The sequence below is a fragment of the Typopeltis vanoorti genome, chromosome 7 (assembly GCF_054136105.1).
Source record: "Typopeltis vanoorti isolate ZY-2024b chromosome 7, IOZ_Tvanoo_1.0, whole genome shotgun sequence".
In the NCBI taxonomy this organism is placed as follows: domain Eukaryota; kingdom Metazoa; phylum Arthropoda; class Arachnida; order Uropygi; family Thelyphonidae; genus Typopeltis; species Typopeltis vanoorti.
In genome coordinates, this window is record NC_143555.1 from 96,445,322 (window position 1) to 96,458,572 (window position 13,251).

The 13,251-nt window shown below is 36.0% G+C and overlaps 1 protein-coding gene across 2 annotated transcripts in view; it reads left to right on the plus strand.

The window, feature by feature from the left end:
* Positions 1 to 13,251, plus strand: part of LOC150104885 (uncharacterized) — a 162,794-nt gene that overhangs the window by 80,149 nt on the left and 69,394 nt on the right. For both annotated transcript variants that reach the window (XM_090395396.1, XM_090395395.1), the window contains 3 exons: positions 1,903 to 1,929; positions 5,972 to 6,168; positions 11,301 to 11,385. In XM_090395396.1, coding sequence (XP_090251522.1) covers positions 1,903 to 1,929; positions 5,972 to 6,168; positions 11,301 to 11,385 — 309 coding nt within the window. The remainder of the gene's footprint in view (positions 1 to 1,902; positions 1,930 to 5,971; positions 6,169 to 11,300; positions 11,386 to 13,251) is intronic.

Below are 13,251 nucleotides of genomic sequence, written 5' to 3' on the forward strand. Positions count from 1 at the left end.
GTCTGCCAATCAGAAGGCCAAGTCTCTGTGTTCCATACCTCTTGGAATAAATTTAGTAAGGTGTCTATGATGATGTCACCTCCTTTGCGTATCACTTCCACTGTGACACCATCACTTCCCGGTGATTTTCCAATTTTTGAGGAGCTAACTGCTGCAATAACTTCTTTTAATATCGGGTAATCTCCTTCCTCCGAACCTCCTGGCAAAATTCCATCCAAAATATCATCAGTCAGTTGAGGGTCCTTAAAAGCTTGGTTGCGTAACATTTCCATCTATCAATTATTTTCTGGTTATCCATGATAGGAGTTTCATCTTCTATGCTCTAATTAATTGCGATAAAAGGTTTGGTTAGCTTATTGATAATTTGAAAAGCACTTTTAGAATTATTTTTATTTAAGTCCTCTTCTGCATTCATCCAATATCCATAAGTTTCTAGCATGTTTGATTTCTTTTTTAATAATCTTAGTAATATTTTTATACTGTTCTCTATTATCACCACAATTAATATGAGATTTCAAATATCTTCTTTCATTGCATAGGTCCAAAATATTGTTGGTTATCCATGGTTTATTTATTTTCCTTTGGTATCCAAGGGTTTCTTCAGCTGTCTCAGTTATCTTTTGTGAGAAGTATTTCGTTTTAGATTCGATACTATTATGTTTCTTGAAGCTTGTGTCAAAAATTTGTTTTAATTTGTATTTATATAGTGTATTTATTGGGGATCTTTTAATTTTTCTATATTATATCTTTTACGAGTTGATTTTGTAGGTAATCTTTCCCTCATTTTCATATTCACAGTTGCGATGACCATATTGTGGTCGCTGCCAATGTCGGCTCCAGGAAATGATCTGGTTCTTGTGAGGTTGATGGAGTTTTTAAATCTTGTGCTTACAAGGATAAAGTCAATTTGGTTGTGTGTTTTACCATCAGGGGAAGTTCCTGTCCATCTTCTGGAAGGTTTATGGGGAAATAGAGTGTTAGTAATGGTAACTTCATTTTGTGAGGCAAAATTTATCAATTCAAAACCTCTTTCGTTTGTCACCTCATAGCCATATGGTCCGACAAATGGGAGATAATCCTTGCCGAAGGTCTTTTCTATTCACTCTGGTGATTGTTGTATTAGTTGACCATAAAACTCCTCTACTTCGAAGTCGTCGTGATCTGTGGTTGGGGCATAGACCTGTATGATGGTGATATTGAGTGGTTTTCTTCTCAGGTGGACTAGAGCAATTTTGCTATTGATAGGGTTAAATTCCATGACAGAATTTCGTGATGATTTGTGTTTCAAAAACCCGACACCTTCCTTTCCGCTGCAGTCACATCATATCACTCTTTTCCTCTAGCTCCTGCATATTGCTCCTGCAGGTTGGCAGGAAAATGACCCAGAGGAAGACCAAGATATAGATGGATTGATACAGTAGAAAGTGCCTTAGACGATAGAAATATAAGATCTGATAATGTTGGAGTCTTGACAAGTAACAGACTGATTTGGAGGAAAATTGTAGATAGGAAATTAGTAATGATGTAAATTTTTCATGTAGTACTATCATATCCTGTACACCCCTTGAGGGTACATGGCAGGAATTTGATGATGATGAATTAGCTTTTTTTTTGAATTAGATTGGAAATCATATGTAGTTTATAAGGTGGTTGTTTTGAGTTCAAAGGGACAATTGTATAGTATGGTGATGTATGAGTTGCAAGCCTGGTTTGCTACATTATATTGGTGAAGAATCACTTTTTTTGGGGGGGAATGTAGTATTAAGCATAATTCTTATGTGGTTGCTTTAGTACTATTGCTGCTGAAGCATTGTATGTTCTTTGAATAGTTTTAGCTTTGATTTGAAGATTGCCATTGTAATTATGAAGAGAATTGTGTGCTTATTTGTTTTTTCTTTCCAGTTGATATATGAAGCTGACCCTGAACAGGTAAGAAGTTCAATGTATTCTTTCTTTATTGGCATTTGTTTATCCTACATTTGTTTTTTGCACAAAAAAAAAAAAAGTTTTGTAATTGAGACTGGTTGCTCCCTACAAGTATTTCGTCCCCACTGCATGTCCCCACTCTTTCCTTTCATCTAATAGCAAACCAATGAAACAGACAAACAATGGTGGTAACACTGTGAGCATCTCTCTCTCTCTCACAAAAACCAGTTAACTCAAACAATTCAAACCAGACACACCATACTCTAAACTTACTAGGATTTGTACCCAAAAAAAATCAGTTTCGCATTCACTTCACAAACATCTATGGTTTAAAAATCCAAATTACAGCTAAATCAACCGCAATTCACCTTCAATGCCCAAATTCTACTCTTCTTGATTTATTTTGCCACCTTTGTGCACAATTGTACATCCTAACATTGCCTGCCAGAGAGTACAAAATTTAGAATCCCCTGCTTTTGACCTCCTCTGGTTGAAGGTTTCCTTGCCCCACTTTAGTAACATTCATCTGCTGCATTTACCAATCTCCAAACTGAAAACCACAAAGACCTGTTCACCTTCCTCTCCATGTGAAACATGACCATCTACAATCCAGATACTCCAACAATGAAGTCATTGTCTTAGGTGACTCAAATGTCCACATCTCCAACTGGCTCCCCTTCTCCAACACTACAGATCAAGCAAAATGTGATGCGAAAGTTTTGCTACAAGCAGTGATCTAATGCAAATTATGCAGCTATCTACCTGAATTCTTCCAGATAATCCCATCCACTCTCTCAATACCCTTGACCTTCTTATTAACTAATTCTTCTTTCAGACATTACTGTGGAAGTTACCTCTCCTCTCAGCAACTCAGACGACAATCTAGTACAAATTTCCAGTTTCACAGAACATCCCTCCTCTGACCACACTTAACCTTGTGTCCTCTGGCACTACAAAGGTACAAAGTGGGATGATCTCTGGAACTACTGCTGCTCTTTCCCATAGCATGACTTGCTTCTGCTCTTCTGACCCAGACACCTGCAATGTGAATGAGTCACGGAATCATTTTCATTGGCATGGCACGAAGGCATTCATCCCCCATTCCATCCAAAATTCCTGTGCACTTTCCAAATTCTTGTTCAATAGAGGATGTATGAAACCAGTCAAAGCAAAAACTCAGCCTATGCAGAGCACATAATAAATGTAAATCAGTTGTCAACTAATCCAAATCCAATTTCATAAAAGCTGCTAGCGAAAGAAACTAATGTCCTGTCAAAACGGTAGCGGTACCCTTCTGGTCCCTTTCAGAAGCCGTTGGAACAGAAGCCAACTCTGCACTCCCACCTCTCTGTCTTCTGTCCAGATGCCACCACTATTACAGCACCCAAAGAAAAAGCTGACCTCCCAGTATCACTCTTTTCCTCTAGCTCCTGCATATTGCTCCTGCATGTTGGCAGGAAAATGACCCAGAGGAAGACCATGATATAGGTGGATTGATACTGTACAAAGTGCCTTAGACAATAGAAATATAAGATCTGATAATGCTGATAATTCCATTAACACACAAGTAACAGACTGATTTGGAGGAAAATGCAGATAGGAAGTTAGTAATGATGTAAATTTTTCGTGTAGTACTATCATATCCTGTACACCCCTTGAGGGTACATGGCAGGAATTTGATGAGTTTCTAGAAAATAATCGATATCCATAGCTATTATTTTGAATAGGCGTTGTGGGGATCTTTACCTGCATTAGTCACTTGAAGTCTTTGGCATATTTTCTTTGATGCTGAGCTTTCAATAAATAAGTAAATGAATAATTTATATTTTAAGTTTATCCCAAAGTGGTCATATACAAGAAACACATGGTCCAAATGCAGTATTTCTCCATTCATCCTGTATAAAGTTGACATAATTTTATCATGACTCTGTTGAGGAAAGCATAATTGTGCATTCTTTTATAGAAATGCTGTTGTTCAATCAGTTTCCATGTGTTAAAGGCTTAAGTGCTGGGAGAACATCATGCTGAAGGTTTAATGGAACATTGACAGCACTAAGAAAGGATTAAAATTAATTTTGATGCTTCCAATATTTAGTCTGTCACTGAGACATCTTCAGAGAGTACAAATAACACTTGCAACACACATACACACAAAGACAACACAGTACTCAGAAACACGAGTGACTCAAGTCCTATGTAGGTGGTGCACCCCCCCCCCCCCTCTGAAACTGCACCACCTAGATATACTGGAAGCATTAAGCTGTTTAATTAATTTCTTGTGTTTTAATTCCATTAACACACAATATACAATTAAGTATTGTGTGCACATCGCAAGTGTTATTTGTACTCCCTGATGTCTGTGATTAAAATTAGTTTTTAATTGTTTCTTAGTGCTGTCAGTATTCCATTGAACTTCCAATATGATGTTAAATTGGTTTAGGTTTAATTAGTGAATCACATAGATGTTCTGTACTTTTTGTGATGTAATTGTAGAATATTTTTGCTCATTGTTGATAAATTATAGCTTTGCATTTTTTCCTGACTCATTTTTAATCTGTCACTAAGGTAAGGACACGTGAGGAACCAACTTCTTCCTTCACTTCTCAGTTCCTTTCTTAGGCCAACTTGCAGGAACAAGATTCCTTGTTTCTTCAGGTTGGCCTACTGTGGGCAGATTGGAAGATCAGTCAACTTTCACTTGGAAGAATATATATACATCTGTATATATATATATATATATATATATATATTAAATTTATTATACAAAACCGAATGCAGAAACTATGAAAGTTTCACACCAAATTTGACCAGAGAGCTTATTGGAATACATTCTTTGGCATTTACGAGTTGTCCTAGCATGGACCTTATAGGAAACATGATCGCTTGCCCAAGCATCCATGTATTCACCTTGTATTGGTCCATTTTGATAAGGTTTCACTGGCTTGACAGCTGTTTCAAACTGGTTGGTTCTCCTCAGAGACACTGTTTAGGTAAAGGTCTCTCTCTAAAAATTAGGCGATCCCGCAGACCACTCAAAACGAGTGACCGAAAGGTCATCCAATTTAGCTTTGGTTCCACTCAGTGACAGGCTATGAGCAGTTCTGCCACCGAGCAGAGCTGCTCATATTCCAGAAAAAAGCACTCGCCCACACAGACCATGCAGGAAAGCACCCGCCTCAGAGACTCAAAATGCTCTCCCCCCCCCCCCCCTCACCAGGAGCAAAATTCCGGAAGAAACCTAAGAGAGCAAAAACTCTCATTCAGTACTAAGGAACTTGAAGTGTTGGAGAGGTGTATTTTTCATAGACCAACTCTCGATTGGCGCTTAAAGTATTTACTAAAATAAAGAGCCAAAAGGCTTCATTTCAGTGATGCAAAATTATATAAATCAAGTGAATATTAAATCCAGCATTATTTCAAAGCCGAATGCAGAAACTATAAAAGTTTTGTATGAAATTTGACCAGAGAGCTTACGGAAATACATTTGCCAGCATTTGCGAATTGCCCTGTCGCGGACCTTATAGGAGATACGATCGCTTGCGCAAGCGCCCATATATTCTTCCATATATTAGCCTTCATAGTTTCTGCATTCTGATTTGAAATAATAGTGGATTTAATATCCACTTGATTTATATAATTTTGCATCGCCAAAATGAAGTCTTTTGGCTCTTTATTTAGTAAATAGAAAACAGACTATTTTACTTAGTGTTGATTTTAAATTGTGTGTGTGTTACAATTTGCATTGTTCTCCCTGAAGATATGTTTGTCAGAGACAAAATATTGGAAGTATTAGACTATTTAATTCATTTCTTCTGCTGTTTTCATTCTATTAAATGTTCTAACCATTAGTTCTGACCAGCACTGAAGCCTAAACACATGAATGCAACAGTGACATAATTTCCTTAATGTATAATATATGATGAATGATACAGTATGCAGTATGTATCTTCACTTTTATTATTATATATATATATATATATATATATATATTTTTTTTTTTTTTTTTTTTTTGCAAATTACTACTAATTTTATATTTTTTTTTCAGTATCAAAATGATCATGCTTTGAGAAGGTTCCTAAAAGCTTTCCAGACAGTTGATAATGCTTTTCAAGCAATTCTGAAGTGCAATAAATGGAGGAGAGAATATGGTGTCAATTGCCTCTCAGCAGATGATTCAGCAGTCAAAAAACATTTAGAAACCAAGAAAGCCTTAGTACTCAGACACAGAGATTTCCAAGGAAGGTAAGTTGTTTTAGATGAATTTTTATACCAAATAAGAGCTTATCAAGTGAAGCTGTGGTCTAGTCCTATGGATTTCAAAATTAAAAGGAATTTTATTGAGAATGTTTCTTAATAACTGGCTGCATTATGCAAAATATGACATTGCATAACCATCACAATAATTGTTTATACTCAGTGTTCTTAAATAGTATGTTTTTTTTATTTCATGGGATGGAAGGTTCATGTTTGTATTAAAAACTCAATTTAAAGTAAAATGGTTTCAGTTAATTTCAGTAAGGGTTGACTTACTTACTCTTGCCTGGATGACCAAGGCAAATCACATTACCTTCTACAGACTACCACAAACTGCCCACTGCATGCCTCCTCTGAACTATTTGCCATAAGGACATCAGGAAAACCCTGATTAATCTAGATTCTAATAAGGCTCCTGGTACAGATGGTATTCCTCCAGTTGTGCTGCAGAATTAACACCTATCCTGTATCGCTATATAAGCTATATTCTATTGGCATCTACCTAACAGCATGGAAACAAGCCTACATTCAGCCTGTATGCAAAAAGAGAGACAAAAGTCAGCTATCTAACTATTGACCCATTGCTCTTATCTCAGTACTTCTAAAAGTGATGGAGAGGGTTATCAACAACCAGCTTCTTCACTACCTGGAGACTCATTTAATTAGCAGCCATCAGTATGAATTCTGCCATTCTCGTTCTACAGCTGACTTCCTTTCTAATTTCACACACCTTTGAACACAGGCAAGGGAAAGATTTGAAGAAACCCATGTTGTCGCTCTTGATATTTCAAAGGCATTTGATTGTATCTGGCATCGAGGCCTCCTGAACAAGCTACCATCTTATTGCCTTCCTCCTGCACTTTGTTATTGAATTGCTAGCTTCCTCACTCGTTCTTCATTGCATGTAATGGTTCGTGGTTTCCTCTCATTAGATTTCTCCATCAATGCTGGAGTATCCCAGGGTTCTGTATTCTCACTCATGCTATTCTTTACATCAATGACCTTCTCTTTTCCTCTGACTTCAAATCTTATTCATAGCTTTGCCATTGACAGTACTCTTTATTTCTCTTCCTCATTTGAGAAAACCCTGTAGTGCTCAATTGATAGAACCCTCAAGATTTCCATAACCAATGACTTAAATTCTGATTTAAGTCATTTCAATGTAAATTTCAATGCCAAAAAAACTTAAGCCTGCTGTATTACCCACAAGAAAGATCCTAACTCATTTGCTCTTACTTTTGATAATGTTCCAGTTTCTTTTAAAGATTAGCTTTCTCTTCTTGGATAGACTGCTACATCTAGTTTATCCTGGCACAAACATATTACATACATAGCCTCTAAAAACCTTGATGTTCTTTTCTTGTCAAAACATCTTCCTCTCAACTCCTAATACTTTATAAGTCTCAGATCTGACCAACCCTGGAGTATTGTTCCCACATTTGGGGAGGTGCACCCAAGATCTCCATAAGAATCCTTATTATATTCAGAAGAGCTGTTTATCAAAAACACTAAGCTGACATGACATAGCCTTCACTTTGCCCACGAGCTCCGAAGACGACACTCAATCAAAATGACTCACACCCTGTAACTCCCACCTCTAATCTTCATTTATTATATTTTATCTTTCTCCTTTTTCCAAAAAAAAAAGTATGGTTTGTCACTGATAATTCAGCTTTCACTCGCATATCTTTGATTTACGTATCTATGTCTTTAAAATATCATTAATGTCTTAAATAAATTGGAGTAAAAAAAAAAAAAGCCAATGATGTAATACAACGGATACTCCTTAAGAAAATAGACAAAATAGCCATAAATATTAATATTAATGTTAGATGAGTAACATGGAAAATTTCCAGAAATAATATCTACACATTTCTTATATTCCCGTGATTTCTAAACTGTTTGTCACAGAGTGAAAATCTAGTCTGATGATATCAGTTTGGCCTGAAACCATCTTATTCTTCAAGTTTCCCTTTTTACAGTTTTTCATAATTTCTTCTCCAACATTCTTGCATTTTGTATATGGGAAATTCCACTGTAACTTGCTCATTCTGTTTTATTTTCCTTTTTATAGATAGTACTATGAGAGCTACTCCAATAATCCAGAATTCAATTGGACTCGGCCCTCTGAATTATGCAGCCACTTTAAAACTTTTGTACTCCCATATGTAAGCATAAATGTTATATTCAGGAAATGAAAATCAAGGAAAAGAAGTAGTAGCCATAGTATTCAACACAAAATAAGAGGCTAATCTTCTTGAATGGCAGGCAGTCTCGAGTAGAGTGATGTGGGCAAATACCAGAATGGAGAATTGGACAATTAGACTTATTTATGCCTATGGTCCCACTGAAGGTTCTGCTAAGGTAGAAGTGGAGGAAGTTTTTGATGCTTTAGAAAAAGCAACTGACACGATGAAAAAGGAAAACTTGGTCCTTGTTGGGGATCTAAATAGCAGAGTAAGAAATGATTGTCAGACATACAAAAATATTTTGGGAAAGTTTGGAGAAAAGAGCAAAGCCAATAATAATGGCAAATACTTGTTGGATTTCTGCTCAGGACATGGACTAGTTATTACTAATACCATGTTCCAACATAAAAATGTGCACAAATTCACATGGAGTGAAGAGGCAAGGAATACGAAAAGTCTCATTGACTATGTTATTGTTGATAGTGATGTTCTCTCCCTGGTGCAGGACACCAGAGTGTACAGAGGATTTGAAATTAGAAGCGATCACTATTTAGTCCTGAGCAGGATAAAATCGAATTTCGTATTGAAAAGAATAACATGTAAAAAAGTTTTAAAGCGAATAAAAATTGAGCAGCTCTCAGATGTGAACTGTAGACTAAAATACACAAAGATTATTGAAAAAAAAAATGAAAGAGTTTGAGAACAGGAACCAAACCTTGGAGATTCAGTGGCAATCCTTGAAGGAAAAAACCCTTATTGATTCAGGCAGAGAGTCATGTGGCAAGGTTGTCTGCAAGGATAGAAAAATCAGAACTCCATGGTGGACACCGGAAGTTAAAAAGGCAGTGAAGGAAAAGAAGAAAGCATATCAAAAGTTCCTGGCAAATCTGTCAGCTTGTGCTCTTAGAGAATACAGAGACAAATGTAAGAAAGCTTAACACTGCAAAACTAGCTAAACAAAAGTCATGGGGGGACTTTGACAAGAACATAGAAAATAAATATCAAGAAGGTGGGAAGATATTCTGGAGATTGTTGAAGAAGCTTAGAAATGGAACAAAGAGTGCTGTAAAAGGAGTTAGAGATGATAAAGGAGATATGAAAACAGGAGAAAAAGATATCCTTGAAGTATGGAGTAATTACTTTGAAAAACTGCTAAATGAAACAAGCAGTGATGACAGCACAGTGGTAAAAAACACTGACCAGGCATGCAGTCAGGAATACATATCCATACTTGAAGTAGAAAAAGCCATCAAAGGCTTGAAATGTGGAAAGGCAGCAGGAGTAGATGATATTCGACCAGAAATGCTGAAGTATGGTGGTATAAAAGTCTTACGGTGGCTGCACTGCATAGTTCAGAAAGCCTGGACAGATGGACGAATTCCCGATGATTGGAGTAGAGCTCTCATAGTACCCATATATAAAAAAGTGAAATAAAACCGAATGTGAGAATTACAGAGGTATTTCCCTACTGACGGTTCCTGGCAAGATCTATGCAAGTATACTTGAGAAACGTTTGAGAAAAATTGTGGAAGAAAAGCTGGGTGAAAAATAAACTGGATTCAGGAAAAATAGAGGGTGTCAGAATCAGATCTTCACTTTATGACAAATAGTAGAGAAAGAATGGGAATATAATAAAGATCTGTATTTAAGTTTTGTCGATTTGGAAAAGGCATATGACAAGGTGCCAAGAGAGAAGTTATTCAATAAGCTACAGTTATATGGTGTCAATGGGGCATTATATCACGCAACATTTAGTCTTTATTTGAGTTGTAAGTCAGCAGTTAGAATTGAAGGAAGTACAGGAAGATGGTTTAATGTTAAATCTGGTGTGAGACATGGTTGTACATTATCCCCTCTGTTATTCATTATCTATATGGATCACATTATGAAGGAAAGTAGTGTTAAACATGATATCAAAATTGGAGATGTTAATGTCAGCTGTTTGCTTTATGCGGATGATGTTATACTTCTAAATAAATCCGTTACAAGTCTGCAAGATTCTCTGACTAAATTGAATAACTTTTGTAATAGATATGGTATGAAGGTCAGCAATAAAAAGACAAAGACAATGAAAATATTCAGAATCATTGAAAATGTCAACTGTGTTGTGAATGGAGAACCTGTGGAACAAGTAAAACATTTCAACTACTTAGGCACGATTTTTAGTGAAGATGGTAAATTAAATATAGAAATAGACAACAGAATCAGCAAAGCTGGTATGGTGGGAAGTCAATTGAATAAATTCATATGGAATAAGAGAGAAATTAGTCGGAACACTAAATTAGCTGTATACAAGACAGTGTTCAAACCAGTTTTAACTTATGGATCTGAGAGCTGGGTCAGAAGAAAAAAACTTGACCAAAGACTAGAGACTGCAGATATGAGAGTCCTCAGAAAGATTATAGGCATGAACAGATGGCATCAATGGCAATATCATATTAAAAGCGAGGATATTTGGAAAGAACTTGACATTGCCAGCATCCAGGAATGCATTAGCAGAGCTAATCTCAAGTGGTATGGTTACTTAAACAGAATGGGCGAGGAAAGATTAGCAAAACAAGTGTTCTCTGCCAGGTTGGCAGCAAAACGACCCAGAGGAAGATCAAGATATAGGTGGATTGATACGGTACAAAGTGCCTTAGACCGATAGAAATATAAGATCTGATAATGTTGGAGTCTTGATAAGTAACAGACTGATTTGGAGGAAAATTGTTGATAGGAAGTAATGAAGTAATTTTTTTCATGTAGTACTATCATATCCTGTACACCCCTTGAGGATACATGGCAGGAATTTGATGATGATGACTAAATTTAGGTTTGGTTATTTTCATTTTTATATGCAAAATGTTCAAAAAGTTCCTTGAAATATTTTTAAATTTCATAGTGTAATTTGAAAGATTTATCATTGTAGTTTTCTTATTTTGTTTTCAGACCAGTGATCTATATTCCTGCTAGAAATCACAATGTTAATGAGCGAAATTTGGATGAGCTGACCCGGTTTATAGTATTTATACTGGTGAGTTATTGCTTTTAATCTCTTAACTTATGTTAGATTTTTTTCCCCCTGGTAACCTTTAATTTCAACTCCCACCATAGTGACTCAAAATAAAGATCACAATAGTTTGCTGTAGTCATACTTTTAACATATCATTAATGCTTTGGACAGAACTTTCCATAATATGAATCATAAATTTATATATTCATTATCCATTCATATTCATTATAATATAAATCCAAATCATGAGTTTACTGTAGTGAGTTGTAATGATATTTAAATATCTTTACATGATTTTTATCTACTAAAAATATTGCTAGTTTAGCTAATTAAAAGAGAAGAGAAATAAGAGTTGAGATCTTTCTGAGCAATAAATACAAAATGTTATATTCAGGCAATGACATTCAAGGAAAAGGAGTAGCCATAGTATTCAACACAAAATACAAGGCTAATCATTCTTGAATGACAGTCCATCTCAAGTAGAGTAATGTGGGCAAATATGAGAATGGGGAACTGGACAATGAGACTTATTTGTGCCTATGGTCTCACAGAAGGTTCTACTATGGAAGAAGAGGAGGAAATTTTTGAGGCTTTAGAAAAAGCAACTGACACAATGAAAAAGGAAAAGTTGGTCCTTGTTGGGGATCTAAATAGCAGAGTAGGAAATGATTGTCAGATATACAAAAATATTTTAGGAAAATTTGGAGAAAAGAGCAAAGCTAATAATAATGGCAAATATCTGTTGGATTTCTGCTCAGGACATGGACTGGTTATTATTAACACCATGTTCCAACATAAAAATGTGCACAAATTCACATGAAGAGAAGAGGCAAGGAATAAGAAAAGTCTCATTGACTATGTTATTGTTCATAGTGATGTTTTCTCCCTGGTGCAGGACAACAGAGTGTACAGAGGATTTGAAATTGGAAGTGATCAATATTTAGTCTTGAGCAGGATAAAATTGAATTTCATATTGAAAAGAATAACATGTAAGTAAGTTTTAAAGTGAATAAAAGTTGAGCAGCTCTCAGATGTGAACTGTAGACTAAAATACACAAAGATTATTGAAGAAAAAATGAAAGAGTTTGAGAACAGGAATCAAACCTTGGAGATTCAGTGGCAAGCCTTGAAAAAAGCCCTGATTGATTCAGCGGGAGAGGAATGTCGTGAAGTTGTCTGCAAGGATAGAAAAATTAGAACTCCATGGTGACACAGGATGTTAAAGAGGCAGTGAAGGAAAAGAAGAAAGCATATCAAAAGTTCCTGTCAAATAAGTCAGCTTGTGCTCTTAGAGAATACAGAGTCAAATGCAAGAATTCTACACACTGTGTAAAACTAGCTAAACAAAAGTCATGGGAGGACTTTGGCAAGAATATAGAAAATAAATATCAAGAAGAGGAAAATATTCTGGAGGTTGTTGAAGAAGCTTAGGAATTGAGGAAAGAGTGCTGTAAAAGGAGTTAGAGATGATAAAGGTCACATGAAAACGGGAGAAAAAGATATCCTTGAAGTATGGAGTAATTACTTTGAAAAACTGCTAAATGAAACAAGCAGTGATGACAGCACAGTGTTAAAAAAAACACTGACCAGGCATGCAGTCAGGAATGCATATCCATACTTGAAGTTGAAAAAGCCATCAAAGGCTTGAAATGTGGAAAGGCAGCAGGAGTAGATGATATTCGACCAGAAATGCTGAAGTATGGTGGTATAAGAGTCTTACAGTGGCTGCACTGCATAGTTCAGAAAACCTGGACAGAGGGAAGAATTCTCAATGATTGGAGTAGAGCTCTCATAGTACCCATATATAAAAAGGGAAATAAAACTGAATGTTAGTATTACAGAGGTATTTCCCTACTGAGTGTTCCTTGGCAAGATCTATGCAAGTAT